The sequence below is a fragment of the Pempheris klunzingeri genome, chromosome 10 (assembly GCF_042242105.1).
Source record: "Pempheris klunzingeri isolate RE-2024b chromosome 10, fPemKlu1.hap1, whole genome shotgun sequence".
NCBI lineage: Eukaryota > Metazoa > Chordata > Actinopteri > Acropomatiformes > Pempheridae > Pempheris > Pempheris klunzingeri.
Window position 1 is genome coordinate 22,931,148 of NC_092021.1, and position 27,133 is coordinate 22,958,280.

Below are 27,133 nucleotides of genomic sequence, written 5' to 3' on the forward strand. Positions count from 1 at the left end.
TCTCCCCATTTCAATCAAGTGAACAAGTGAAAGTAACCCCTTTAATAAGTCATGATCTCCCAAGATGTGAAACTTTTCCCCTCAGGTTTCCTTCACAGCCCTTCATAGAGAGATAGAAATACTTTATTGATCCCTGGGGGGGAAATTCTGGAAATAGTGTTCAGTCTCCCCCGAGCACAGATGTCATTTAGAGGTTGTAGAGATAATTTATGAACCCACGTGAGGAATAAGGGAGTCATGCAGGTAACTGTGATGAGTGATTGTGAATGTTCTCCATGCTGTGCCCATGCGGGGAGTCTCAGACATGTGCTCGTCATTTTAAGACGGAATCTGATGGGTGGCCGTTATCTCAGTTGGTAGAATGAACAATGTCACATGATCCATTTCCTCTCTCACTGGCACTGTTACTGTGCTGGCCCCATTTCCCCAGCAGACACAATATCTATACATCCATCTGCAACTGACACTTGTAATCCGACTTGTCTCCTTGACCCCATCTGGTCTGAGTTCTTACAGGTGAGTGTTTGACTAAAGTGAGATTTTTCTATTGAAATGTTACACTTGTGATCAATTTATGTTTACACTTTTAATTGTGAATTGTTTTGTTCTTTTATCGTGCGTGTGTGTGTGTGTGTGTGTACTTTTAATTTGTCAGGGAAAGCACTTTGGTCAACATTTGCTGTTTTTAAATGGGCCGAGTGAGTTACTATAAGGCAAAAGACAAAGTAAAATATTATCATGAGAGGTTTTTCTTTCTGTTTTGGTCAAACATGAGCAACAATACGCTGTACGTTGAAACAGCCGCAGTAACTTTACAGGCAGGAACAGAGAACTAAAGCATGAAAAACAGGAGAGGAAGAGGGAAAGTGACAGCACCAAGACCAGGTGCAAGTTCACTCTCTCTGCAGTGCTTTTAAAACATTATTAAATATATACTCTGCCAAATCTCAGCATTTTAGAGCAAGCTGTGGTTACTGGATATATTTCATAACCTAGAGCCGCATAACCAAATACACACCCTGTCATTCTACTTACCTATTTACATGTACAGACACCAGTCAGTGCACAGCGGCAACTGCGGTTATGTATTCCAACTGTAGACGGATTTGAACTGTCTGTTGCATGGGGTGACCACAGCCCTGACCGCTTTGGTTACTTTCTGCCTGATTTTAAGGGATGCTGCAGCCATTTTACCTCAATATAATACGCTTTCTAATCTTTTCACAATAGTCATTCTAAGAATTCTGATCATTTTTGTCGAAATAATATACTTTTCATTGCATAACTCCAAGTAGTATGGCTCACTGTGTGTATGCTGATTTCACTGTTTGGTTTGTGGTAACCTCCCCAGAACCACTATCACTGTGTGAGAGAAAGTGTATTCCACTTGCGTTGAAGCGTTAAAGTCTTATCATTGGCAGTTGTGATGTTTGCACGTGTCATATGTAAAGTTACCCAGAGCGACAGTTGGCACTTTACACCACAGATCAAGCATGTCCGTTTCCTGTGTGAATACTCCACCCAGCACATGTTCTTCTCACACGCAGACAAGAGCATAGAGCTATAGAGTCCTGATGTGAATGCAACAGTGTCTGTTTCACACCTTGAGATCAATAGCTTTTTGCACATGCAAAAAGAGAAAAGATTGCATTCACTGGCATACAACACTTCAGACAAGGACTAGTGCAATTGTTTTTCTTGTGGTGTATGATTTTGTTTTATGCTTTTTCATTTCAATATTAGAAGACAATTACATGACATAAATTAATATGTATATGATATTGATTTATCACAAACCTCACAAGTCTTTGTTAAACTCTGGCACACAGGTGATGAGAAGTCATTCCCATCCAGTCATGATGGTGAATTCCAGCAGCACCAAGCTAGACAACGCCACCCTGTCCCTGTTTCAAAATGCAAACACCAGCATTGCCATCTCCGTCATCTACATGATAGTCACTGCCATTAACTTGGTGGGAAATGGCCTTTCCATGTGGATCCTCCTCTTCCGTACCTCCCCAAAGACTCCCTCCATCATCTTCATGATTAATCTCACCCTCACCGACTTGGCCCTTGGTCTCGCCCTGCCTTTTCAGATCGCCTACCAGCTCCAAGGATACCACTGGAATCTGGGACCCAATATGTGCAGGTAACTTTATGATTACAGACCACTGGTAAAGTACAACTACAACTACTTTATCAGGCCAAACATTATTTCACAGCTACTCAGTGTACATCCACAGTCCACCAATTGGAATAGTCTGACACAGAGAGCCGAGAGTCAGATGACAAGATAGCCACAGTCAGCAGTCAGTTAGATTAGCTTTTACAGCATAAATATATGTTCCTAATGACCACAAACTGTGATGAAAGGCTATCCGCTCTCTTTTTTTCCTGCTCCATCTTTCAGTAGATGTTTGTGAAAACACACTGTTCAGATTTGGCTCCCTTTATGATGTCATAAGTGGATCTGTTGACCATGTGACCTCTCCCAGACCTTCGGCGGGCCGACCACTGAAAACCTCCTGAATCCACCTCAGTGCCCATCGCTGCTTTTCCTCACTAATTTCAGCTCCAAGTAATATGAAGATGCTGAAGGCAAGAGCCAAGCAGCAGATGGCTCCGTTCTCCTAAAACAGAAGCTGAAAACAGCTGCCAACAGCCATGACTGCTTTGACAAAAATAATGTGAACATTAAATCATGCAAAACTACTCTAGTGGGACCTCCAAATACAAGTATTAACTTAAAATGAGCATAATATGGGAGCTCTAAACAACTGAGATATGAAGTGTTGATTAGTGAGCCTTTAGCCTTTTGCTGGTAGGTGGATTTTGTTACATTTGGAAAAGAGCTAAGGCAGCTTTTCTCCCCAGTTTTCAGTCTTTATGCTAACCTAAGCTTACTGGCTGCTGACAAACAGATATGAGATATAGTCTTGATGAAAAAAGGGCAATGCCTGCACACTTGCACACTGACCTTTATTCCTGACAACTTTTCAATCCTATTTGCATCTTCATCTGGTCAAAATGCAAATAAAGGTCAGTAATAAGATTTTTTTTTACTGACATGGAGCAAGTATCCAGGCATTATCCCTTTTGTTATTGCCACTGTCTTCTGATAGCCTTGCATCTACGTGACATGTGTATAACCACTCCCCCTCAAGTAGCATCAATCTCTTCAGTTTTCCCAAAATGTTGAACTATTCCTTTAATGATCACGTTGCTTTAACCACTGATTAAATAAAACACTTTTATTCTGTGCATCAATCCACAGCTTCCTGACCCTCGCCTTCTTCACCAATATGTACTGCTCCATTCTGACCATGATGGCCATTGGGATTGACCGGTACCTGGGCATCGTCAGGCCAATGCTGTTCAGACAGAGCAGGGAGAAGAAGGCCACCGCTGTCATCAGCTGCTTCCTCATGTGGGGTTCAGTCCTGAGTGTTCTGCACCCACTGATGACCACAGACCTGACCTTTGATATCCCTGAGCTCGGGATTACCACGTGTTTTGATGTGCTGAAGAAAGACATGCTCCCAACCCTGTCAGCCTGGGCTGGCTTCCTCTTCAGCATGGTGTTCATCCTCTTTCTCTTCCCATTCTGTGTCACGTCATTCTGCTATATCAGTGTCATACGCAAACTGGCCAGAGATTCCAAGACAGCCCAGAAAAGGAGAGCGATACGTCTGGCCTTCATTGTTCTCCTGGTCTTCACCCTCTGCTTTGCTCCCAACAACATCCTCCTGTTGACTCACACAGTGCTGAGACTCTTCTATCAGAAGTCTCTCTACATGAGCTACAAACTGTCCCTGTGTTTCAGCTGCCTGAATAGCTGCCTCGACCCGTTTATTTACTACTTTGCCTCCAAGGATTTCCGACAAAAGCTAAGACAGATAATGAATCTGCAGGCCAGTAGTGCAGACTCAATGAAAATGGAGCATAAAGAGACTTTGAACTCAGCACATTAGACTTTTTATAGGTCAAGAGAGAGAACACAGCAAGGTGTCTTTGACGCCACAGTAAACCACTGTGTAGCCTACAGAGACGGAATGAGAAGGAGAAAAGCCTGACTTAAGAAAGGAAGTGAAAGAAAGATGTGTGTTATGAGTTGAGAGTGTCAATCTCAGATTTCAAAATCACTTTCCAATACGTCAGTGTTTATATGTGCACCTGAAAGAAATGAACATGGACAGCAGATGAGGCTTTTTGCTAATTTAATCATTATTCTTGCATTGCATTAAATAAAAAGCATGTTATGTGTATTATACCTGCTGCACGCATCTTAACAGTTATTTTGACAAAATATGTAGCAAGCACAAATGTAAATAAAATGTGAATGTAATGTATAGAAACTGCTCCTACATGGTTGACTTTGTTTTTCTTTTTTTTTTTTTACATTTTCCTATTATCTCTGTACACGTCTGTGAACTCTCTTTTTTATCAATGAGTGTGTATTTTTACTGTCTTGGTTTCTCTACTTGCACAAAAATAAATGCAGATTTATTTTAACGTTGCTGTTATTATCAGCATTATTATTGTTATTATTATTTTTAGAAGTAGTTGTGGTTGCACGCTTGAATGGCACATCTACACTTCCGGGCGCGGACGGTGGCGCCGCCCACGTTGCCTACGTCATCGCGTATGCGCCACCACGTCGGTCTTCCTAGCAAAAAGCTGCCACAGTTTCCTCACTTGTGCAGGTGAGTGATATACTTCATATTTACTTTAAAGCAAAGCTCGAACCACGAAGGGTGGTTTTTAATGTCTGTATTCATTCAACTGCGTCCTGTTTTTTGGACTTAACTCGCCAAACAGAATGTAATTTATCTGTCACGTTTCGCTCAGAGCTTTTTCTTCAACTACTGCACCGAAAATCCACGAAACAGCCACCAACCACCTTCAGCTGACAGCTGACACTAAGTTAACATGTTTAACGGGGAGACAGTGAAGTTGTGAGAATATGCATGTATATATATGTATTCTGTTCTGTACTGTGTTCTAGTTTTAGCTTATATAGCTGAACCAAACGTGTTGTGTAACGTTACAGTCACCTATTGATTATGTAGGCACATTAAATACACTGACATTAGACAGTGATTTGGAAAACCTGCAACTTAATTTTCTTTGCTGCCTTGATGCATGATTTAGATCTGATTACAGTGAGTGGAGAAGTCTGAGAGCAGCTTATTGTCTTTGTGCCTTTACGTATATGTGAGAAATATTGGCAGAGGGTTGCAGCTAATGATTACTTTGATTAGATTTAAAGTCCATAAATCACAAGAAAATAGAGAAAAATGCCCATTACAGTGCCCCAGTTCTGTCCACCTCAAATATATTATTCAGAATGATTTATTTCAGAGAAAAACATCATTTGAGAAGCTGCAAACAGTGAATGTTTGGTATTTCCTCTCGATTAATTACTTAGATTATTAATTGATTGTCAGAGTTGATGGTGTGTCAGCTGGTTAATGAAGCAGCTGATTGTTTCAGCACCATATGGACGTGTTCCTGAAGAACAGCTGCAGCCACGCGGCTCCTTATTGAGGAGTCTTTCTGTGTTCATCACTTTAGGGGCAGTTAGACAAGAAGGCCGCCATGGTGCTGAACCCTGTCATTTCCAAGCTCGCCGGTAAACTGGTCGTGCTGGCGAGTGCTTCTCCCAGGAGACTGGAGATTCTCCGCAATGCAGTAAGTTTCCCTCTGGTCCCACTCCTAGGATATACAGTACACCATTACTGCATATTCACGTTGGAATATGATTTTATTGCTGCTTTTTCTCTCCTACATCTCAGGGCTTACGGTTTGAGGTGGTGCCATCCTGGTTCAAAGAAACTCTTGACAAGGGACTTTTCAAAGCTCCTCATGAGTATGCTGTTGAGACAGCCAAACAGAAAGCCCTGGAGGTGGCCAGGAGGATGCCTTTTGTGAGTTAGCATCCTTTTTTTTCTTTTTTTTCACAGTAGACATTGTATATCCTGTTGAATGACATTAATGACAGCTTGTTATATTGGCTTTAGAAACACTTGAAGACCCCAGACATAGTAATCGGAGCTGACACTATTGTGGTAAGAGGAAGACAGCAGTACAACATTACTGTTTTTAAGGTAAGTTGTATGGTTTTTATTCACTCTGGCCATTGTTTTTCATTGAACAGACTGTAGATGGCATGATTCTGGAGAAGCCAGTGGACAAACATGATGCTTACAGGATGCTGTCAAGGTCTGTATCTTTCATGACGTTTCTGAATTAACCTTACGAACAGATCCAGATCTTGTTCATAGTTTTGTGTTTTTTCTCTCTCAGCTTGAGTGGTAAAGAGCACAGTGTTTTCACTGGTGTAGCTATCGTCCTCTGCCATGAAAAAGAAAGTAAGTCACACCTGAATGATGGTTAGACTTACAGATTGTTTTCTGTAATCTGGTGAAACAAATTTATTAAAACAGTTAAGCTCTTTGAGTTTTTTTTTTTTTCTTCTAGTTTTTAATTTTCCAGAATATGTGTGAGGGAAAAGCTGTACAGTAATGTAGGATTTCATGCCATTTTCCTGAGTATGTATGAGAGGGCTTTTCACAGTAGACATTTCTAAACTCTCCTGCCCCCCCCCCCCAGATGAAGAAGTGGATTACCAGCTGATTGACTTCTACGAAGAAACAAAGGTGAAGTTTGCTGATCTCTCAGAAAATCTGCTGTGGGAGTACATCAATAGCGGTGAACCCATGTGAGTATGAACGTTTGAACGTTCACATATGTAATACCGATTGATTTTTCTTAGTGTAGTGACCGAACTGTGCATTTGTGCAATGGAGGTCATTTGAGTGGATGTGAGCCTCGTGAACCTGTTGCTTTTTGGACTTTGAGTTTTGTTCCAGCTGTGTTTGTCCTGTGCTATTTGACAAGGTTTGTGTCAGCAAGAAATAGAGTCTTGACTTGGAGTTTATTGTCTGATTTGAAGAACATATCATGACGTATATACCCCCTCTGTGTGTGCAAGTGTTGTTGTAGTATATAGAGTGTTTGTGTTGCGATATACTCTAAATAACGTGTTTGTGTTTGTGTGCGTCAGGGACAAGGCTGGCGGCTATGGTATTCAGGCTCTTGGTGGTATGCTAGTGGAATGTGTCCACGGAGACTTCCTCAATGTTGTGGGTTTCCCCCTCAATCACTTTTGCAAGCAGCTAGACCTCATTTATAACCACAGTACTTCCACCTCAGACCAGGAAAGTGAGTCGGTCCACTTGAGCCATAATGGTAGCCTCACCACCACGATACTCGCTCAGCCCTCGACCAGCGTGCCGGCTCAGTCCGCCCACAGTCCCGGCCTTTCAGCCGAACACAAGCCCTCGTCCAGCCCCAGACCAAACAGCCCCACACACCACGCCCAGAACAGCCCTTCAGCCAGTCCCGTCCATAAGGTCAGACTTTCTCACCACGTGAGCACAATCTGTTATTCTTTAGTCTCTCTTTATTAGTAACAGCTTCCCCTTTTTATAGGTGAAAAGAAACCGCAGTGAGAGGGAAGTGGGTGAAAGTTCCAGGATGCCGGTCAACAGCCTGGACAAACATACAGATGATATAGAGGCTGAACTGCGAGACTCAGAGAGCGCATCACTGTCGCTGCTGGCCAGCAGAGGGCCGGTGACTGAGCCCAGTGCGGCTGAACACGGGGACAGTGAAGTGATAAAAGAGGACTTCCAGCGAATCATTGAGCTGATGGATGGATTCAAAGCCTCAAAGGTAATTAGAGAGAAACTGTAGTCCTGTATTGTTAAAGCTCTTTGTGACATTTTTTTAAAGTGAAGCATAACTTTTAATGTCATCGTCGTCGTCGAGGATCTAATAAAGTGTTAAAGGAATAGTCTAACATTCAGGAAATAAAATTGCTCCCTCGCTGAGAGTTAGATTAGTAGATTGATACCGCTCATATATTTAGATAAATATGATGGAGACATCAGCCTAGCAGGGCGTAGGACTCTGAGCTTGCAGGGTTCTTTCCAAAGTTAAATAAATCCGCTCCACCAGCACCTCTAAAGCTCACTAACTGATATGCCGCATCTTGTTTGTGTCATTTGCCAAGTTGTGGTTTTACAGGGAGGGTGGGGGTAAGATAGATAAAGACAGATAAAGATAAAAGTGTCTGTGAGACTTTTTATCTTGCGCAACTTCTTGGAGACGGAGGTTGCAGTGCAACCTCAACAGAGTAAACAAGCAAGATATAATGTGTTGATTAATAAGCTTCTGTGGTGCTGGTTTATATTTAACAGATGGTACTGATCTTCTCCTCTTTCAGTCAAGAAAGTGCATTTTCCAAAATGCGGTCTCCTAAAAATAGTGTATTCTGATCTGTAATGTACTGGAGTGGACATTATACATAGATGTTGCGTTCACATAAATAAAACTGCTCTTTTCTTCTGTATCCACGCTGCCTTTCCAACCTTCCAGGCACTGTTTACTGCGTCCAAGATGTGTGTGTTTGACCTGCTACAAAGCAGACCGGGGCTGGATGCAGCACAGGTGGCCCAGGAGATCAAAGCCTCTGCGAAGGGGACCGAATGCCTGCTGGAGGCCTGTGTGTCTCTGGGACTGCTTAAGAGCAGAGATAGAAGTTAGTCAGCACTCATCTGCGTAGATTGTTCCATGACTCTCACTTCTTCAGACCTTAAAGAGATTACTTTTGATACGAAACTTCAAACCAGCCCCTCTAACCGTGTTTTACTGTGTCTCCGCTCCCAGCACGCCAGAAGCCAGTGTACGAGAACACAGGTCTGGCGGCACGTTTTTTGCTGTCGGATGCTCCTCTTTCACTGCGGGGCTACATCCAGCATTGCACCGACACAGTGTGGCCTCTTTTCTCCCACCTTGAGAGCGCTGTGCGAGAGGGAGCCAACCAGCGAGAGAAAGCTTTCGGCAAGAAATCGAAGGATATGTTTCAGGTGATTGTCACCGAATTAAGCCTCAGATGAGCAAAATGTGGGAAGAAACATTCGAAGATATATTAAAGATGCTTTTGTTTTTCGTTCCTCTATGTCATTTCTTTTTTTTCTTTTTTTTTTTTTGAAGGATACTTTCTACAGCAGTCAAGAAGTCACGCTGAGATTCATGAATGCCATGCACAGCATTGCTAAAGTTACAGGAAAAGCTGTAGCAACAGCCTTCGACCTCTCCAGTTTTAAAACTGGCTGCGATCTTGGAGGTAAAAAGGAGAGAATGGAAAGGTTTTTTTTTGTGTCCCCAAGTAATCAACCAGTCTTTTACATATCATCTTTTTCTCTCCAGGATGCACTGGTGCCATGGCCTATGAGTTCACTAAAGCCCATCCTGGGTTGTCTGTGACAGTGTTTGACTTGCCAGCTGTCGTTGAGATGAGCAAACATTTCCATCCTCTGCGCTCAGACGGCAGAGTATCATTTGTAGCGGGTCAGTTTGTCTTTACTGTTAACGACGAAAAGCTAATACAGTTGCAGTTAGCTTCTTCTGCGGGTCTGCAACAGTAGCTGTAGTTTAGTAACATCTCATGGCTTTGTCCTCTCTGCATGAACAGGAGACTTCTTTAAAGATGAGTTGCCCAAAGCAGACTTGTACATCCTGGCAAGAATCCTGCACGACTGGCCTGATGAGAAAGTGCATGTTCTGCTGAGTAAAATCGCGGACGCGTGCACACCAGGTAAGATTCTGAAAGCTACTTCAGTCTTTTCATCTTTTTTACTACTTATTTTGACTGAACAATGAATGGTATAACATAATTCAAATGTAAATGAATACGTGCTTGGTATAATGTCCTCAGTCATGCATCAGATGAACCTGCGAGTCTGCAGTTTTTCATTTGCGACAGTGAGACTAGCAGTTGATTTCACTGATTAGCTCCCACATTGTGGTAAAAGCATGGGTTGGCAAAAGCGAAGCAAAAAACCTGCAGACTCTTACACCTCTGTAGCATTTCATTACTCTAAGATTCAAATGAAATGGGGAATTACAAAACCACCGCTAAGTTGTACATTTGCATATGCATCATGCACTTGCACCGTTGTGCCAGGCTGCGGACTCCTGCTCAGCGAGATCCTCCTGGATGAAGACAGAAGGGGCCCGAGTCGCGGGCTGCTCCAGGCCCTCAGCATGAGCGAGGGGAAACAGAGGAGCGCCACGGAGTACAGTCTGCTTTTGAAGAGCCATGGTTTTATAACGGCACGTGTCAGACATACAGACAACCTCCTGGATGCTATGCTCTGCATCAAAGCGTGACAGTCTGACAACACCCTCGGTAGCGCTGCGTGGAAGGTGGTGTGATATACTGTGTACTGATTGTTATGATGGAGCTTGAGTCTGTAAAGCAGCTCCTGTGAACCAATAAAAAGGTGTCTTTTCAACACTGTGTAAAGGTGGTTCTGTAGTATTCTGTTTTGTATGTCATATTAGGTATTTTAGAATTTGTCAACACACTCAGTTCTTGAACCGTCTGCTCCTTAGGATGTGCAGTGCTGGTAGCGGAGACCATGTTGGATGGACGGACGCCCCACTCTGCCCTTCAATCTCTGAACATGCTTTGCCAGACTGAGGGCGTAGAGAGGACAGAGAGCCAGTACGCAGACTTGCTGAGCAGACATGGGTTTCGGCACATGCGTGTGGTTCACACTATGAACTTCCTCGATGCTTTCATTGCCTTTAAAATGTAGCATGTGAATCGTGCTCACACATTGTCATTCATTTGATTATGACAGATGCTCTTTTACTTAAGTAAAAGCACTTAAATATTATCAGGTAAAGGTGGTGCTCACCTGTATTTAATGCAACTGTGCGCAGTAGATCAACAGTGGAACAATAACATGAATAACGTGCAACTATCACTACTAGTAAGATCAGCACTACCCTTATTGTGATGGAGCTGGTGACTCAATATCCTTTGCACACTGATAAACAATGACGCCAGGCTCGCTATTATACTGTAAAACCACAGATCTTTGTTCTCCTTGTGGCCGAGCAGTACACAGCTTTGTGCGTCATCTCTAGAGCAACCTGGGCCTTGTGGTGTAGAAATATTTTTTTTTATTTGTTTTTTTTTACGTGCTTCCACCCAAGCACTAGTTTTTTGTTTTGGAAAGTACAAATCCTGCAGCAGATCACAAAGCCCCCAAAGTTGACACACTTGTAACTTCTGCTGATGCTTTCTGTACAACTCTACAACCCACTGGACTTTAAATGTGGGCGAAGCAGAAGCTGATCAGGTCAAACGGTTTGAGAAGCCGCTGGTAGACCAGAGCTTCGTTATTTCTTCATAGGGGATCCTCATTTACATCACAGGGCCTGCCTATACTCTGGCATGGGTGATACGGTTGAAAGTGAAAAATCTTTGTGTCACTGCTTCCTCATTCCAAAAGCACTCTCGCCGCGGTCAGCAGGATGACAGCTGTGGTAGAGAAACACTCTGAAATGTCATATTATGATGCAATCTGGATGTAATGGGAGAAAGATGATTAGAGAAGAAATGATAACGTCAGCAGTAGGATGTCATTTGTGCACACTGAGGTTTTGTGTCTCCCCAGTGGACATGACTTCATGTTTACTTCAGCTTTAGAAGATGCTGGAGGGAAGATTGCCAGCGATGGGGGAGGCTAGGCCTTGTTGAGGCATGGGTGGAGCATTTATCTCGGTCCTCTAACACTGATTCAGTACATTTTCTCTTAGCTTGAGCCTCGTTCTTCCAGCTGCACAAACTGGTACAACCCACATAATCCAACAAGGGTTATTTTAGCTTTAACCTCCTCCTGCTCTATTTAAACTGCATATAAACTGCCCCATTAATCTATTTCACCAAAATTGCCTTTTTTTCCCAAACAATGATCAATCCTCTGATGTTAATCCATCCTAAATTAAAGCTTCACAGGAAATACTTTTACATGTTAGTTAGCAGATGCAACTCTTTGGGAATGTGACCCAAATATTTCTTTCGTATTTCTTGTAGTTGGAAAAAGTTGCACACGGCTTTGGTTCTCTGCTGTGTCACTAAACCTCCTCAAGGTGGCATCACTAAGCTGCAGATCTCTCGTGAACGCTTGGAGAGACACTCAGAACTGCCTAATTCTTTCCAGTGGCAGTCAGAGCACCGTAGAGATTGTCTGAACATTAAGCGACAACCAGCTATTAGAATTAAGGTTTATGTTACCAAGTTTGGGAGTGTACTTGTTTTTTTTTGTTGGGTAGGATCGCATCTTGATACGTGACACTGAGCCTTAATTCCTTACAGATATACCTCTTGGGTTTCAGTTTAAAGGTGGCATGTGAAGCAGCCAAACAGCTGATGGGAGTGTGGGAACGTCTCTCTGGCCAGGATAAATACCTCTTATTCTTTATGACACTGAAAGTGTATCTGGATTAGTCTTCATCTTGGATCCCTCTCTAAGTATTTTCCTAGAAGGGTAATAAGGGTGGTCATGTTATTCATGGCTATTTTCTTGTCAGCCTGGGCTCAGGCTCTTTGTGACATCTAACTGATTTCCATTACTCAGATTTTGCTCTTTGGATCAGGAGAGACAGGGGGAGGGTGGGCCGAAGTTCAAATATGACACTGAGTGTAAATCACATGAGGTTTGTTTTATTGTGAACACACGCTGAAGGCATCAAAACAGCATCCACTGCTTCACTTTCCTGCCACAGCAATTGGGAAAGCCTGCATTGATTTCAATAAATTCGATACTTCATACACATTGCATTGCTAATCCTTTTTTTTTTTTTCAAGATACTGTAGTACAGCAGGAGCATGTTGGGATTGTGAAACACAGATGAGCATCACAAATCAAACAGCAGAGTCTGTGTTCCCTTAAAACATGACGCGGCATTTCCATGAGGGGATTTGCATATCCTTTAACTTCCACTGTCCCATCTGCACCCGCTCACCCTCACATGCACAAGCATCAACAGCAAAGCCTCTGCAAGGCTTTCTAATGAAAACCATTCAAGTCAATCAAGTTTACCAGAGACCAAAGGCCAGTGTAATTTGGGAAAATTGCTGAAACTCCAAAGTAATCTTCTGTAATGTGATCTTGCCTATTGAACACTGGCTGTACTGTACGTGTCGGATAAGAGCTCAGTCATTTTCTTCAAATGCAGTCTTGACAAGCAGCATGGATACCCACCTGCAAGTAATCATCATTCTAGTGTTAAGTGCTTTGATATTAAAATGACTGATTTAAGACCATTTGCTGCTAGTAGATAGCGATTGGAAAACACTTCCACATGTTGATAGTGGGGATAAGCTGGGTTTGTGGACCGGGTGGACTGCGTGTTGTGTTTACTGCTGTAGAACAGCCAGTGAAAACAGATCAGGGCTAAGACATGACTTCAGTCCTCCGCAGACGGCACATTTAACAGGAGTGATGTAATCAAAGCTTGTTCAATGATAATGAGTGCAAAGTTTCATGAGATTTACTGTGTGAGTTGCTTTGTAATGCAGACTTACACTTGGTGAACTTTCCTGCAACTTCTACTGTGACCACTTGGGGGCAACGTTGCATAAAGAAACTCTCCATCCAGAGGCTGATTTGATCACGTTACACTGTTTGTTGACACTCTTATCAAAGTGACAGGAGAGGACAGACAATTTCACTGCTGAGATATTTGAAATTTTGCAAACACCCGTGTCAAACTTTTGTGTTATCTTGCTCGAAAAAATAAATAGTATTATTGTTTATACCTAAGGCATCTGTGTGACTTTGGGAAGGATACACAGAAACCAAATGGTTGCATGCAGAATAACAAACACTCTCTAATCAGTCAGTTTTTCTGAATTGCCTCTCAAAACTGAACTCATGCTTGGGCACCTGTTTCAAAGAACGGGCTTGTTTATCAAAGGCCTCCTCTGTCAACAAACAGAATAAGCGCGATGACGGCTGGCTCCTCAACCCACATCTGATTTCAGCAAATGTGCAATTGTTCAAAGTGAGTTGTGCTTCATTGATTTGTTTCAAGGCAGAGGAAAAATAACCTCAGGGCTTCTACCAGTTAGAAATAACAATGGAGTCCTTCTCTGCTGTTTGTAGTTTTTTGGCCTGACATCAGTTGTAGAACATGGAGGAATTTTCATTGTGTGTTTAACTGCTGGTTGGTGCTGAGGCTACTTTTCAGAGATGGGGCTTTATGTTGGTGCATCAGTAAATGATACAGTCATTGTATTATAATGTTACAGTGATGCAGCAGAGAATTTACATTGATTTGTGTCTGCTTTTCTTTTTTCATGCCTCATATGACGGAAACATCTCCTGATTTGTTGGGCTTTAGATTGTTTAAATGAATAGTTCCACAGCTTAGATTTATTTGCTAGTTTATTGCACACACAAATAGAAGGGGAGGTACATGGGGGGAACTATTTCTTGGTAGATAGCAGCCACAAGCAGTGACTCCCTGGAGTCTCCAGGGTGAGAACGAACTACAGGAGTTACCGCAGGTTGTTCTCTGTGAAAAAAAGAATAATACATCTTGCTTTTCTTGGATTAGAAAAGCGAATTAATTCCCCTTCGATGTGCTGGTAGGTGTGAACTTTGGATAGAGCCAGGCCAGCTGTTGGCCTCTTGTCTTTAGCAGCATACTTAGAGAACAATGAGAGTGGTATCAATGTTCTCATGTAACTTTCAAGAAAGTGTATTCCTCAAAAATGTTGAATTATTCCTTTAAATAAAGAAACAAACCAAAAACACTTCCTGGACTGTGTTATCCATCTGATTGCTCTTACCTCCAAACTTTTATTATTACCAAACCAAGGAATATGTGAACACAGGGAGTGAAATTGCGAACACGGCTCACAATCAGAACCCATTTGGCCCCCACGAAAAAGCCAACAACAATCTCATTAACATATGGAAATATTTGTTGCGGTCAAATACGAGAGACCGTCTCCCCTTCCTGTCTCCATGTGATGCGTGAGGTGTCACTCAGAGATACAGTAGGGGAGGAGACTCTCCGTGCTGAAATGGTTGGTGACAGGGCTTTCATCCGACCCACTGAGGGCTCTTTGTTGTTATTTTGGGATCTCTCGTGGGTGCAATCTGAGAGAGCAGCAGACAGACGGGTCTCATCTCTGCACGAGCACACACACACACACACACACACACACACACACAGGCAGGAATGCACACGCGCACACTAACAGGCACCTGCATATACAAAAAAAAATAAAAAATGTAATGACATGCTCACTGTCATGTCAATCAAATTGGCTTTTTTTCTGCAGGTTTGTGTGCATATGGAAAATCCATTAACTCTCAGTAATTAAGACACAAGTAGAGTAATTCAAAACAGAGGAGTTATTTGTTCCACATGCTGTAATGTCATCTGTATGGAAGAAAAAAAAAGATGAAAAGTCTGGAGTACAAATAAATGTTGGTCCTTTGCAGTGGTCCACTAGTATTTAGGCTTGTCTTCATGTTACTTAGATGAGAGTTATTTAATTTTTTGTAAGCTGAACTCGTTGTGTAGCACCAATGTGACTGAGGCCTCAGCTCACTTATTCTCAGAGGTGCTTTGATTCCTTTTTTAGATTATGAGATATCTGGATAATATACAAAATGTGCTGTGAACAGCTTTCAGTTTCAGATTAGTAGCAAGAACATAACATTTTTTCTTCTTTTTAGTATCAAATCACACAATTCATTGTGTATTAGTATAACTTTAGTATTGCAAGCCTGTCGTACAGACAGTCAAGAGATTAAATGAAGGAATCATGGGTCCCCCCCATCTGGACACAAACAGAAGCTGTTGCTGTTTATGTTTAGCTAAACCATGTGAGACATTAACAGCGTAAAATAAAAACAGCATTTTCTTCACTTTCACTGTTCTGGGGTGGTGGCAAACGTTTCAGAGGTGAATCATTCAACACCTTTGTGGACACATTCTGAATCATCTGTATGACTTGAATACACTTGGGCTGTAATTTAGGTAATTTACATTTGAAAAATTAAAAAAACTGAAAAAGCCAGGCATCTTCCTCACTACAGTTGTGCGTTTGAAAATTACACAACATGAATGGAAATGAAAGTCTCCGGTTAACAGCTTGAGTCTATTTGATTTCACATTCAAACAGTAACAATGATCATAACCTCTGACAGTGTAAGATGCAAAACAAATGTTTAGCCTATCAATGGTTTGTGCCGATAAGATATTTATGGGGTTGACAAAGTTGTCTTTGTGTCTGTCTTGTCGTCTGTTATCATGAGTTGAAGGTGCTTCTGCAGTGGCCTCTGACACGGATCACAGGCGGCTGCTGTTTAAAACAAGTGAGAAGATATATTCCTCTCACTGTGCGATGATAACCCTTGCTCTTAACCCCCTCCAGCAGCAGTTCATCCTCCAAACAATAACAATCAATTCCCTCCACATCTAACAGAGCCGAAGAACAGCTTATAAATGATATGCATCTCCTGCTGGTCCCATGGCAACCGCCTTGACTTTATTGTTGCATTTCTTTGATCCCGCCAAGCTTTGATTCATTTCACTTTCACCCTTTTAGCTAAACATATCATGTGAATTTGGAGCTTTGTTCCTGACAGTCCCCGTCTTACCTCGCTCTCTCCACAGGCTCCTGACGCCTCCCAAAGGAGCCGCGGAGGAGGAGAGGAATTCCACTGGATTCAAAGACTTCTCTGGGTTTCTTTTGACTCTTCCGCCTGCCTTCCTTTACCCCGCTCCTCATGTTGACCTGTTCCTCGTGATCCCCTGCCAAACCATCTTCCTGGCCCTGGGGGACTGTGGCTGTGCACAAGCGTTCACATTACATGGGTGCATGGGGGGTTTCGGGCTTTTATTCTAGACATGTTCCCATAGAAGGTTCCTCTGCATGTCCAGGCCTTTGATACAGCGAATGAAGAGAATTGAGTTTGACCCGATTCAGCTTTGGCTCATAGGTTTGTTGACAGAGCTGTAGATATGTTGCAGCCCTGAGTGTATTCTTTTAGGTCCCGTTGAGAAATTCATTGCAAGCAGTTTGACACGGTTTTATGACTCGTCAAAAGAGTGGGACATTATATCTAAAGGACTTTCACCAAATGAGAACATAATGAAAAATGAAAAGTGTGTGTGTTTTCTCAGCACCATCTGGTTTCAATCTTGGCAATATCCTAAACATGACCAGTTTCTTGAATCAGCTACCCTCGGCTTGCCTCCCAGACGCTAGGCACTCATTATTCTAGTCAGGCCTCTCCGGCAGCTACACGAAGTCTAACTTTTTCACCAGTAAAGCCCAAAAAGAAATCAGCTCTACTCTCATTCACTTCATATTCACTTTAAGATGTTTGTTTTCACTCCGATAGTGTGGTTCATTTTTATTGTAGGTCATGTAATCACTACAGTCACTACAGTAAATACATGCACATCTAAAATTGTTCCTTTAAAAGAGTCACAACCCCCCAAAAATTGTCATAATTCAGCATTTATGCTGATCCACTGCTTCAGAGCGCAGTGTATCACTCCAGTGACCTATAAGTGTGCCAGAGTGAGCATACTGAGCATCTACCTGTAACCATAATGCAGATGATGAGGTGTCAGTGTTGCATATTTCAACTTATTTCAACTCATTTGTTTGCCGGAGCAAAGTTTCATGGGGTTTTGCTAATTTGTGCACTTGTGCGTGTGCTTCCATGTACTTCTTTGTGTTTGCGACGACGTGTCGGTTAAACATGTGACATGCACTCCAGGATCCTTCCCCTTAAAGGAGCTACGGCTTTTTGCACATCAGTATATCATTTTAGAATGAATTGTTTGGCATAATAACCATTAACAAATTAAAGTGCTGTATGCCAGCCTCTGTTTCATGCCAGATGCTCTATTAAATCAGCACCACATTTCCCATAAACTTTACTACTAACTGCTGCAAAGAGGGCGTTGCCACTTGATAGAAGCCCTAAGGGATCAGACCAGCTATTTGAACCCACGTCTGACATATAATCTTACTGTGTGTAGCTGCAGGTAAAGACAACTAAAACACACCCTTTCTCAAAGTCACATATTTACCTCCACTGACAACCAGTGGTCACACAATATGAGGGACGCCTATGTCACAGTGGGTCGAGATGTGATGGCAGGCTTTCTCTTGTTGACTGTGCATATATGCTTTAAAAGGCCCTGCACATGTGCGCAGGCCAAGAGAGGAGGTCCAATCAGGTACAGCGAGTGGAAGCACCTGTGTAGGTGAACAACAAATGTGTCTATCTTCAAGGTAGGAAGAGCTTCATTTCTTAAAGTGGTAAAAAGCTGTGCGCCTCCAGTCGGTGAAGCAGCTCAGTCTTGTCACAGATGTGCTTTTTAAAGCGATGCAACAGAATCACTGAACCACTTTGTGAATGCACTGATCTCGCTGTGCTCAGTGTTAAGGGGAGCACCCACATGACACAGTGCAGTAGCTCTTCTGCCACAAGTGCAACATAAATCCAAGGAGCATTTGTGACACTGATCGGGAGCTATTGGGGAAAATACTGCTTTCCTAATACTCTTAAGGGCCATATAGCATTTAAATATATTTTAGCATTTTCTTTACTAAGTGCTCGTAGTGCAGCCTTTTAAAACAAGATAAATATAGGCGAGTTAAGATGAAATAGATAAATAAGTAACCACTTTTCCTCTGTTCTCTTCTTTTCTTCTCACTTTTCATAATACACACTAGATTAATGAAGTTAATAGTGATGATGGGGATCAATAAAAAGAAAGAAAAAACACTTATTGGTGTATCAATTTTTATTTCAGCATAATAATATCCGACAAAGCCTTTTGCTTTTGATCACTTTCCTCAGGCGTCACAGCACTTATGCAGATAGAAGAGTGTGAGCTGGAAGCTGTCACTAATTAAAACCCCCTTATCCTCAACAACAACCATGTATGCAATGCAACAAGTTTCAGAAATAACGCGATCATTGTTTTCCCACACATGAGACAGAGAAGAGGAGTGAACAGGACTTAAATTAATTGAAACTGATGTTTCAGTGATGACTACATTCAGCTATGTGTAGTGTTATAGTGCCTAAGGGGTGGTAAACCACAGGCATGCTATTTTATGAATTGAGATTCATCAATATTGGCAAACACATGAAACTGAATTTTGATATGATACCCTCATCTAATGCTGATTTATGTGCAGTGGCGTTGTTACTTTAGACGGTGCAGGGAGTGAAACAGGATAGCAAGAAAACCTTGAGCAGAAACTTGAACTGATACAGACCTGCTACTGTCTGGCTATCATAAGTTTACCACTTCAAATACTGTGGGGAACAACGTGATGGAAGTTGGGCCACGTAATGATTAGCAGGCGCTACAAAAATGCTGTGTGTCATTATGATGAAGTCTTTCACTGCTGTCAATAATTCTATCACACCTGGCTCTAACAACCCCGAACCGCCATTAGTCAAATTGGAACATCAATACTGACTTCACGCTCGACACAGTTGTTGTAATATGGGCTTTAACCAATGGAGGGCAGTATGACTATGATGACAAGCATCATCACAAAGGCCAAAGCCCGAATAAGCTCTGTTTAACACCCTCAAATGCTGGTGTTTGAGTATGTAGTGCATGATATTTAAACTACATGGTGAATTTCATGTCTTCTGCCATTCAGATGTGATGCTCTAAACAAGTTTAGTGATTATAACAGAAAATGTTTGATTGTTTCAAGTCCAAAACGGGACAAAATCATTTTATGAATTATCACCTTATGTTACAGTCAGGTCTTTTTTTTTTTTTACATATACTACTGGTAGTAACATTCATTAACTATTACTATTAACTAGTAACTTATAAACTAGTATTGTTCTCTGATCTCTCTGAAATACTGGAGTAAATCTTTTTTTTTATTGATACCAAGATGATTTTCTATGTACAGTGTTAATGAAGAACATAATCTTACAGATTCAAACATGTGGTCATTTGTCCACTAATATGTTTTATGTCTTAAAATCGAACATTTTTGAATGGCTCATTTAGATATTTTCCTCCTGATGGTCATTTTTCTAACCTTTACAAATAGCTACCTCTTGAAATAAGCATCTACCAGTGGTTTTTTTTTTACTAATCAATGTTTAATCTTTCTTTTTCATTCAGTTCATTTTCTGTTTGTTTGGTTCTTTGTTTCAAGCGGTGTTTGAAGCGCTGCGGTGGAGCCTGGGGATGGTTGGGGGTGAGCCCGGACGGCAGACAGCTCCTGAGAGCGAACCTCAGACCTGGGGGTAAGACCTACAATGTGACCTCTGCAGTCAGAGCAAAAACACAAAGAAACAAAGATTTTTGCCAAGATTTCTACAACACAAAGGGGAACTTGGCTCTCTGTGCACACCATTGTGGTGGAGACATTTCTGGGAACATTTCTTTCATGTATCCGTTGATATCTAATGGGTTTTAATTGTGTTATTTTTTGTTGTCAGCTCCGTTTGTCTTTGTGATTTCTATATCCACATAAATGTTTTGTTTCATCCTTGGACATATCACTTTTTCAGGTCCAACGCATTTCTCGAGATAAAATTACAATGTATTTCTCCCCCTTACACACACTCACACCCACTGTTATTACTGTACCTCTTCTTCTGCATTTCTCCAAAGAGCTACAGCAAACAGCTGCCTGATTAATAAGTTAGGTCCTCTAAATATGGCTCAGAGTCATGTATCTTTAAAAACTACTTAATAATGGTAATCAAGATTATCAACAACGTACCAATTATATCTTTACACTTTCCTCTCTTAATTATGTATAGTTCTCCTTCACCGTGGATAAAAAAGGGCTGCTTTCTTGGTCTCAGGTGGATTGTTCATCTTAAGTGTTTATGATGGTGTATTTGTATCACAGCTAAGCTACGCTCCCTTAAAGTGGCAGTAAGCTAAAAGGGGCCTGCGCCTCTTCCGTGTGTGAATCAACCACAATGGAGGAGTTCCTATGTTTTATTTATTGATATATTTTAGTGGGGGAAGACCTAGCATTCATTATCATAAAGGCCTCTAGACATCAAGTCACACACAAAAGACCCAGCCGTCTCACAGTCAGTCTCTCACACACACACACAGATCAACACAAGTGGAGCAGGCCGCTTTCCTGTAGCGACTCCTCGCCAGCAACCATTGGTGGCGTCAGTGACAGAAGCTGACAGTGTCAAAGTATCTTTGTCTCGTGCACATAAACTGTCCCTGAAGCTGTCGTTGTGAGAGAGATGTAAAACACAGGCTTTTTTTTTTCTTCATGGGGGAAGTTGTTTTCATTCCCCCCTTCTAGTTTTTTTTAAATATGTCATATCTTTTCTGTCAGGGCCCTGGGGCGCCTGGTGGTGCTCGTACTGGTGGAGTGTGAGCATCTGCAAACCCAGCGGAGTCTGACCATATTGTACCTGCGCTCGTCTTCATCTCGCTTATTTTGTCAAAAGCTCAAAGCCGTGAATCTCAGACAGCAGTGTTGTCATCTGATCTGTGTGAGTTTGAATCTTTAGGTGTGAGTGTGTGTGTGTGTTGTGTGTGTGTGTGCGCTTGCGCTTGCGTAAAGGAAGACAGCCAGTAGGAACAGATGTGGGGAAAGTCAGTAAAAACTCAATATGAACCCTGCAGAGGCCTTCCTCTCTCTGATCAATTATTTAGAGTCAAAGAAAAGAGGCAAGAGTAACATATTTCCACAGAAGCCACTGTGTTCGGCAGGAATGAATAACATATTTATCTAGCCTCATCTTTGCCAAATAGCCGGAAATGGAGACAAATACCTTCAATTGGATTCTTGGCTCTGGTGCTTTCCTTGAGCTGCTGCTATGTGTACTCATGCAGTCATATTGAAGAAAAAAAAAAATCCTCAGGACCAAAAATGAAGGAAGTGCTGAAAAGCAGAATTTTTCAAGGTATCTAGATGTACACTTGGCAGTTTCAGCTAAAGCGTATCCATTCCCGTCTCATGTGGGAGACGGAGGGAGGGAGAGAAACAGAGAGAGAGAGAGAGAGAGAGAGCAGAGAAAAAGTGTTCACCTATTTAATTTGATTAGAGATTAGAAGACGAAAAGAGTCACGTTTCCTCCCTGGCACGTCTCTACTTGGCGCACTCTGAACCTGATTTTATAAAGACATGTCACAGCCAAGCACCACAGTAATGCCTGTAATTACTCTGAACTCAAATAAATAAATAAATTTGCTTTTCTTTGTGAAAGTCTGACAGGTTTTCCAACATCCTTGACTGGAAAAATTGCTGTGTGTGTGTGTGTGTGTGTGTGTGTGCATGGGCGTGTAGTTTTCAGTGGCTGTGTATTTGCATGTGTCTTTGTGTGGGTGTGTGCTTCTGTTTACATATAGTGAGGCACTTGTAAAGAAGAAATTCAGACAGGATGAAATTTTGACAGCTACAGTATAGCTTGTTTTCTCCTCTCTTCTTTTTTTGACTGTGATAATCTTCGCTCAAGCGTGCGCGCTGAAGGCAAACCTCCGTTTGAGACTGATAAGGTTCGAGGTGCAGCTTTGTAAATAATAAGGTTAGAGTTTTTACACAGTTGCTGGTGCCGTTGCTGATCTCTCTCCTATTAGTGACAATTGGCTGTGACCTCACCTGCTCACCCGTGCTGTCATCGTCGCTGAGGGTGCATCTACAGCAGCAGGAGCAGCAGCAGGCGATTAGATCATCCGATCTGGTCATGGAAGGAGACATCCAGACAAATGCTGCTCTGCTGAACCAAAGGAGGTCTGATGCATGTTGTCATAAAGGCTGCCTCCTTGACTTTTGATGTTCAACTGCAAACATTTCCAGTTTTAATGGAAAAAAAAAAACTCACAGCAAACAAAGCAACCAGCTTCCACTCACAGGTGTGTATTGCTGTTCCCTCACTGGTTATTCAATCAAGGGCATTTATTACAGAACACTGGACACCGAAAGATGTCTCTAAAAACTTAGCTCACTTCCGTTTACATACATGACAATACATCTTTCGACCCAGTACAAAACCATCACAAACGAAGGCCTCAAAATGACCACAGAGTTTGATCAACGCCTCTCTGACACAGCGTCAAACCTCAAAAGGGTGGTTCCCGACCTTTTTAGTCTGCCGTGGGGTCGACCCCCCCAACAGACCTGTCACTATAAAAATGTTAGAAAAAAGGGGTGAAACATCAAATGACAGCTGCTCTGAGGGAGGCAGTCACATGCAGACTTCTTTTAGGGAACTGTACGTAGTGATGGAACATCAAGAGGAGACGTAACCTCAACTTTAATTTTCCGTAACCGCGGTTGTCTGATTCAAATCGACAAAATTAGTTGTTCCGCAGTGCTCATGATTGAGTTGGGCAGATGTCTGGGTGGGACCTTGATACCGTTGAACTCTGGCTCCAAATGATGTCACCAGTGCAAGATGGCAGCGCATCCTGGAGATTTTGGCTTCATTTTTGTACAGTAGGAGGACGTGAAGGCATGTTGTCCATCTTTCTATTTATTCATCGCTTTCAGCTGACTATTTTAACCTTATCTGTTACTTTAATGTTAGCTACTTGTTTTCAGCTAACTAGAAAACTCAGAAAATACGACTCAGTTCAACTATTTTGGTAAAATCACCAGTAAAATGTGTGAAAGCAGCTTAAACACATCCCTGGCTCCTCTCAGCAGGCTCCCTCGTTCACTTTTACACACCTCAGTCAAAAACTATGGTTCACACACACTCTGATAGCCACTGTTGTCATCAACAGCGTGCTTACTGGAAGTACCACTGCTAATGCCACTGAAAATGTGTAGTGCTGTTTGGAAAATATTTGAAGTCCACTGTTTAACTTAAAGCCCCCGTTCAGTAGAGGAAGGCTACACTGCCGTCTGTACTGTAGGTGTCGCAAAGAGCAGGTATCAGTATACGAGGGTGCACATTCAGGCTAGTGTTAAGTTAATAGTGCAGCCTGCCCAACTGTTAAGTTGGCATTTAAGTGGGTTGGGATCATCTGCGCACTGTTCATAGTGGCTTTACGGAGAAACATGTTATGTATTTAAATGCAACATCAAACCATGAACAACATCGTCTTATCTTATATCTCGTCTTAAAAAACATCGATATACCATAAAAAGTCGAACAATACTATAAAACTATAAGCAAAAGGAAAACAATCTTGGCCTTTTCTGTGCTGCCTGCTGTCAGGGTTACTCTCTCATTGATGGGATTATACGAAAAAAGTTTCAAATTGACAGGATCAGTAAGTCTCAGGATTGAATATTACAGTAATGCCTGAAACAGAATTCCAATCCTTCCACCAGGACAACATATCTGCTTTCTCCCTAACTTTCCCATCCCTACCTTTCCTCTCTGAGTGACAGTCATACTGATATTCAAGGTCTTCCAAACCTGTCTCCCCCATCACCTCGTTTCTCTGGTCAATAAGTGTCAATCAGCGGCTCCTCACACTATTTGGCAACAAATATCTTCATGCTCACAATGCCTCTACATCCCATGAGTCCCTCTGAATGCCACAGCAGTGTCAAGCAGTCACACCTCTCCGGCAAAGCAGATGTTCAGGATGCTCTTTACTGCCATGATCAGGGATTCACATGTACAAACTGAAACTAGCCCTTTTTCCCTGACGAAGCGCCACCGTATAAATTATACATGGTGAAACAATCTTTAAACATGTTCATTAAAGACAACGCTTCCTTAAAAAAAAAAAAAAAAAAAAAAATCAGCTCATAAATATTTCTTTCAAGCAAATCTCAATACAACTCCCCCACCCCCTCCCCTTTCTGCTCTATCCCCATATTCTCTTTTCCCAGTCAACTTGTACGCGTGAGGGGAAAGAGGGAGACAGTGCCTCAGCAACCTTGACTGGAGACAAGCAGGAGACACATGCGTGACTGGATCGACTTCGCCTGTGATGGCTGTTAGCTAGCTTTCCTTCCAGAAGCAGAGCCGCCCGCCCGCCCGCCTGCCTGCCTGCCTGCTGATGTGCTATTACTCGCTCTGGAAGAGATACTTGTGTGGAGGATGACACATTATTATCCTTTAATCTCGGTCTCAGCTTGTTGAGCATCAAATTGAAATATCCTGAACAGATGTAAAAACACATGTGAGCCTGGGCGCGCAAGCTGTGCTGCGCTTTGTTTCATCTATCCGTGATGTGAGCCTTAAGGAGAAGCTTTTTAAAATTTCATCACTATTCAAAAGGATAATTAATACGTACCCCCAGGCTTTGATTATGCGATACCCAGTGTGTAGTGCTGGTGTTGCCATAATGAGCCACTCATCAGTGCTCTGCCTGTGCCTCTGCAACAAACATACAGTTTGCATAAGGTACTTAAGATTCTGCTGAGGTACCATCATGCTTTTGTGTGTCTGTGTGTGTGTGTGTGTGCTTATATCTGCATGCACCTGCGTATATTTATATGTAGGCGCTTGTATGTGAGGTGTGAGTCCCCTTCTAATTTGCAGTACAATGCTATAGGTTAGATCAGACTGGTTGTTGCAGTTTGTTTACAAGAGGACCCCTGTCAGGTTGTCAGCAGATAGCTGGGCCCTTTCTATAAAGCCTGCCACTGCCTACACCCACACATTCCTCCCATTCAGAAACACACACACACACACACACACTCAAGCTCTTTCCCAGCCTAGAAGCTGGAGAGATGGTGGTTGTCAGTGAGTGGGTGCTGAGGCGAAGCAGCAGTGAGATGGACAGGCAGGTGGAGACTGACAGGCCATGGAATACGAAGGGGAATATTGGGAGTTCACACATAATGAGACCTGTCAATTTGAATGCCTCAAGGCTAAGCAGTGAGCAGGCCGTGGCTGACGACTGAGAGCCATTTCTTCTCAGGAAAAATATTTCAGGGTAATCTCTCACCCTTGACCCTGGCCAGTCTCTAAACAACGCTGTTACTACAGCAATTACTCTGTCGTCGTACGGATGTAACCGCTGCTTTCTGAATGGGAAAACGCACTGAAATGATGCCCCTGAGAATACAAAGCTGTCCAGTTTCAAGCACGATCTGCTCGTTTTAACGCTTCTTATCAACAACGAATTAATGTCAGCTAAAAATGTTGCTCCTGGTGCATCGCAGAAGTTGTATCTGTCCTGGTTAAACCATAAGCCACGTGCACCTTTCTTGTTTGCCGCCCTGACAGATAATAGGACACCGCTGTCACAGGGGCAGGATCTCCACTGACTTCCCATCCCTTTATACAACGTGCTGCTCCTGTTTAAAGATACTCAGGGATCCTGGTCCAAAGTAGAAGGGTATATGGGGAATAGAGAATGTCATCAGAGATTTGCCCAGGGCCTCAGATAGCCTGTGATGGCACTTTACACTGTTAGGAATTTAGCATGTTCCCCCAGCACTGAAGTGACACCCGAGAGGGGCACTGGGACCTGCTGACAGCAGACGGACCTGCGCAACTTCTTTGTCCTTAAATCCAATTCCATGCTTGACACCAGGTGGAATTACCTTTGGACAGGTGAGTGATAAGTTCCCTGGGTGCTTTTGCCAAATAGATCTAAGCCATCTTACAGTGCAGTGGAGCCACGGGCTTCAGATGTTAAGCTGTTCCTGCAAAAGCAAATGGAGCTCTAAAGCATATAGTCATCACAATCCGTGTAAAGGATCTCTCCGATAACGCAGACAGGCATATGTGTCTATTTAACGAGATAATCTTATCAATTACTAATCAATAGACCTCGTGAAGCTTAAAGTAGATAAAATATACATTTGCCCCTGTAGACTATAGAGCCGAGAAAATCATTACATTTGACTGTGCTGCTTGTTTTCAGGGTTACTGCTTTATTGACTTGTGTAAATGATCATTCACCAGGGAAACGGTTTGATTTTGAAAGGATAAAAAACTGAAAGAGGAAACTATCAAAAAAAAAGAAAAAGGGGATTAAACAAACACATTGGAGTCATTGATTATCACGGCCCTTTTTCCCCTCTTCCTCCTCCCTCCTCTGCTTTTTCACTCCCCCTCCCATCGCCCCCCCTCTCTCCTCCACTTCTAGTCTTTGAGTGACAATCAAGGTGATACTCAAGGCCTTCCAAAACCCCTCCTTCTTTCCCTGCATCCCCTGATCTCTCTGGTCAATGGGTGTCAATCAGAGCTTGGCCCTCACGCAGATTGGCAACAAGTATTCTCATGCTCACGGAACAATTATGACTGGACTGCGGTGAAAATGGATTCCCGCGTCGACTCTCCACACT

The 27,133-nt window shown here is 42.5% G+C and overlaps 2 protein-coding genes across 4 annotated transcripts; both read left to right on the top strand.

Moving 5' to 3' along the window:
• Positions 1-449: 449 nt before the first annotated feature.
• On the top strand, positions 450-4,512 carry p2ry8 (P2Y receptor family member 8). The gene is made up of 3 exons (XM_070838324.1): positions 450-516; positions 1,830-2,149; positions 3,275-4,512. Exons 2-3 carry the CDS (start codon positions 1,833-1,835, stop codon positions 3,969-3,971), a joined length of 1,014 nt encoding a protein of 337 aa, XP_070694425.1. The 5' UTR covers positions 450-516; positions 1,830-1,832; the 3' UTR covers positions 3,972-4,512.
• A 141-nt stretch (positions 4,513-4,653) lies between these two features.
• asmtl (acetylserotonin O-methyltransferase-like) lies at positions 4,654-10,778 on the top strand. Of its 3 annotated transcripts, none has more exons than XM_070837780.1 (15): positions 4,654-4,703; positions 5,575-5,691; positions 5,796-5,927; positions 6,021-6,068; positions 6,158-6,222; positions 6,307-6,371; positions 6,613-6,721; positions 7,067-7,415; positions 7,495-7,737; positions 8,443-8,605; positions 8,734-8,933; positions 9,061-9,193; positions 9,277-9,417; positions 9,542-9,664; positions 10,465-10,778. In XM_070837780.1, the coding sequence occupies exons 2-15, from the start codon at positions 5,599-5,601 to the stop codon at positions 10,668-10,670; spliced, it is 2,070 nt and encodes a 689-aa protein (XP_070693881.1). In that variant the 5' UTR covers positions 4,654-4,703; positions 5,575-5,598; the 3' UTR covers positions 10,671-10,778. The 3 variants fall into 3 exon arrangements, with proteins under 3 accessions (XP_070693881.1, XP_070693880.1, XP_070693883.1); XM_070837779.1 differs by lacking the exon at positions 10,465-10,778 and adding an exon at positions 10,034-10,355; XM_070837782.1 differs by lacking the exons at positions 4,654-4,703; positions 5,575-5,691; positions 6,307-6,371; positions 10,465-10,778 and adding an exon at positions 10,034-10,355 and having other exon boundaries at positions 5,852-5,927.
• The last annotated feature ends 16,355 nt before the right edge of the window (positions 10,779-27,133 follow it).